The sequence below is a fragment of the Nansenia antarctica genome (assembly GCF_963989245.1).
Source record: "Nansenia antarctica genome assembly, chromosome: 17".
NCBI classification, from domain to species: domain Eukaryota; kingdom Metazoa; phylum Chordata; class Actinopteri; order Argentiniformes; family Microstomatidae; genus Nansenia; species Nansenia antarctica.
In genome coordinates this window covers 13,126,816-13,130,692 of record NC_137687.1, presented here as the reverse complement: position 1 = coordinate 13,130,692, position 3,877 = coordinate 13,126,816, and the positions used below count along the sequence as shown (strand labels likewise).

Below are 3,877 nucleotides of genomic sequence, written 5' to 3'. Positions count from 1 at the left end.
GTTGTAAGCAGCTCTTACAAGCCAGCTAGAGGCGGTGGAGGGTATTTTGACCACATTCATAATACATATAAACTCTAGGTCCTATCTGAGTTAAGATTTCAACTGTGTCTCATGAACATATAAACTGGCCATGTTGGAGATTGAGTGTCTGTGTCTCGAATTTCAATCACACGGGGATATCATTTCACTCTTCGTGAGCTTAGAATGATAAGGTTCTATCTCTGTTTAGGGTAGTTCAGAGATATTGAGCGTCAACGTTTTTACGTTCCATTATGTTTTGTGAGATGGAACCTTTGTATTTTATGAATTACTAACTCAAAAATGTCAACATTTTAAAAATAACACCACACAGGCATTAATAAACACCTAATGGCTCAGATTATGTAAAAAACTCAATTTGGACAAAAATGGAGATAGAACCTTATAATTCTAACGTCACGTCTTGACGAGGAATTATTGTGACGGAACAGCGTATATAGTATAGGCCTACATAAAAAACCTTCCTTTTTTGGAGAGGGGGGGGGGGAAGGAAAGTCACGCAACATTGCCGTTTAAAGGTGTGCGCGTTTTGAAGAATGCATTATCCAGAGGTTTCCACCGTTGCAAAAAAAATGACAGGTTATTTTTAGCAGCTCCCTCTCTGCACCTGCGTGGTGAGAGGCTGGAGGAAGGATGGATATAGACATGATACTGGCTGGGTACATGGGAGGGACACTGCGCCTTTCTGCACATCGTGATGTTAGAATTATAAGGTTCTATCTAAATGTTTGTCAAAATTTAGTTTTTTACATAATCCGATCCATTAGGTGTTTATTAAGGCCTGTGTGGTGTTATTTTAAAAATGTTGACATGTTTGTGTTAGTAATTCATCAAATACAAAGGTTCCATCTCACAGAACATAATGGAATGTAAAAACTTTGACGCTCGATATCTCTGAACTGCCCTAAACGGAGATAGAACCTTATAATTCTAAGCTCACGACATATAAAGGTTACTTTTAAAAACTAAAAAACACATTTTAAAGTACAATACGTATCCTATCAGAAATCACCCGAATGCGTTTTTCCATCATTCAAGTGAAACTTTTTGAAGAAAAAAAAGTAGACCTCTAGCTACAACCACTTCACTGGGTCTACTGTTAACTGTACTTATTGAGCAGGTTGGTACATAGATCAAAAGTGATTCAAAATAGCAACACAGCGATAGAATTAGGCTATAGTTTGCCTGCCACCTGATATGGAATCGGTAGTAGGCTATTTCACGAACAACATTAAAACAACACATACATACCCAGCCATCACCTTGTCTTGAGATGTCTTTTTAAGATGTCTTAATTAACCAAAATAAGACATTAGTCTGTCAAGATGTCTTAAGTCGTCTTAAGACCTAACCTGAAGACATGCACTCATGCACTCACTCAAGACATGGAGCATAATAGTCCAGACAGGCCCCCTTACCTGAAATCTGGCGCCAGGTTCTGCTTCAGCCCATAAAACCCGGCGGATAAAGTCAAAAGCCACCGCGGGATGAAATTCCCCTCCTCACACTCCAGATAGGGCGCAGACCACCTGATGTGACGCGCGTCGTCCGGGATGAAGCTCTCCCCTCTCCTCAGAGACGCGTCGACCGACCTAATGTCCTGGCTCAACATCCGTCTGTGGAAGTGAGGCTTGAAGTTCTTCTTATCTCTGACATCGTGGAACCACTCGGTCTCTGGGGTCCTGTTTCTCAAATCCCGGTGGGCCGTGCCAGAGAGATCCTGGAGGACGATCTCCCCCCCGGCCCGGGTGGCCTGGAGGAACACGGAGGGTGAGGGCCCCCCTGGCCCCGCGGGGTCCCGCTCCCAGTGCTCCGTGTTAAAGGGGTTAAACGTCACCACGGCCCGGTGGATCTTGGAGTCCCCCTCCAAGATGCTCATGACCAGTGCGTGGTACCACTCGATGTCCCGCCGGAGACTCTGCTCCCTGGACCGGTTGGCCTGCAGAAGCATGTTGAGGAAGTTGGTGGCGTGCATCACCGTGTCCACCACGCTGTGCATGGAGTAATGGGGGGTCTGCATGGACCTGTCTCTCTGCTGGGCACTGCTGAGCTCGTATCTCCGGGAGCAGTTGGCGTGCTTCAGGGTGGTGGAGTCCCCCGTGTGCAGGAAAGCCGTGACCACCCGGGGAAGATGCGCCTCGATCTTCTGCGGGGAGCCTCCGGAGCGCTCCGATGCGCCTTTCGGAGGGTGAGAGGCGCGGAGATGACGCGCCTGTTGGTGGTGGATGTGGTGGTGGACGTTCGTGTCGGAGATCGGCTGCTGATGCGCCCTGATATCTTTATTCCCGTGCTCTGGCCACCACGACACATATCTCTGATTTGATGAAGATCCGATAACAAATCCCACTTGCAACAGCAACGATAAGCGATGAACGAAAACAGCCATATCCCCTAAGCCCTTTACAACACACAGATGTTTGGCTTTGACAGGGGTTGATGAGGCTAAAAAAATAAATAATACTATTGGAAGAGCACGACAAGACAAGCGAGGAGAGGAAATTTCCCCCAGTTATAATATCATGTTTTTTTTACCTGTAGATATTCACGTGAGTTTCGCGGCTCGCCATTGAGTCTTTATTATTGCAAAAATAAAACAGTCTCGTCAAATCCCTTGGCTTTTTTCTCCCCTCTCTTCTACAGATTTCACATGTAGCTTTGTTGATGATGTGAGTATCCGCTTGCAGCTGTTTTATCCAGTCTGTTTTATTCCGTTTGGTAAAAGCCAATCCAAGGAACAGCCAAGACAGGCTTGCGGGTTGACTGATGTCCGCTCCCAGACTGTACTTATATTAGACACAGTAGACTGAATTGAAAAGGAGGGGGGGGGGAGAAATCAGATTTTTTTGGAGGCACCGAGTATAGTCAGTATTACTTCACACTTCGGTGACAAACACACTCCGCCCCTCTTCTCTCTCTCATCCACAACAAGGCAGTAACTAAACCGTCGGGAGTCGGGACACCGGGAACCATTCCGTTTCTTTAAAGCCCCGTCTATCTCCTTCATTATCTTATAGGGTTTTCTAAAGCGCCCTTGGTTCGCGTATGGCCGCTTCCCCTGTCAATCATGTGAGAGGGCGGGGTTAGGCGGAGGGAAGGAGCTGTCCAGTGCTGAAAACACAGCCAAGGAAGGAATCACCACCACACCCGTCGCCTTTCTGCGTGATAACCCGCGATCATCTACGAGGCTATATAGCAGTCGAGTGTTCTGAAAAACAATAATCTTTGAGGTTATAATCTTGAATAACATCTGAGTTGTGTGGTTTACGGTTGTGTTGGAGTCTACGGTCGTCTTCTGTAGACTGTAGCGCACATTCACATGGAGGTGTTGAAAAGACGCTGTATGTATGGGGTTGAACTGACGCTGTCCATTGTGGTGTTGCTAAATCCTTTAAACTGAGGCAAAAACACAAAGAAAGGAAATATTATGTTGTGAGAAAATGCTTCGTGCTTACAGACGAGATCACACAGAGTAGGAGAAGCGTGTTCTGTACAGGGGACGCGCTGAAACGCCACTATGTATTAGCCTAGGGGGCTACAAATTAATTAATGATAAATGCTGTTAGCATTGAAGCCTATACAATGGCAGATCAGCCTATAGTAGGTTGATTTATTTCTTATCAATGAATACATTCATGAGTACAGGTCAATAAGGCAACCACAGTGTTTTAGGCTGCGCTAAGACATAACCGTGCATCTTGGACACTTGTGATTGAAATCGAACACGCTTCGGAAACACACCCTGAGAGAGGTCACACGGCTCTCTGAATGTGCCATCCAGATTGTCGGCTGTCGCACTTCTGCCTTGCAGATAGAGAGACCTTGCAGTGGCATGTTATGA

At 46.1% G+C, this 3,877-nt stretch overlaps 1 protein-coding gene across 1 annotated transcript in view; it reads right to left on the bottom strand.

The window, feature by feature from the left end:
* gpr158a (G protein-coupled receptor 158a) overlaps window positions 1-2,425 on the bottom strand; it is a gene marked incomplete at both ends in the record, with an annotated part of 82,934 nt that extends 80,509 nt beyond the window's left edge. Inside the window, one exon of the mRNA XM_080547438.1 lies at window positions 1,458-2,425. Coding sequence (XP_080403564.1) covers window positions 1,458-2,425 — 968 coding nt within the window. The remainder of the gene's footprint in view (window positions 1-1,457) is intronic.
* Window positions 2,426-3,877: the final 1,452 nt, after the last annotated feature.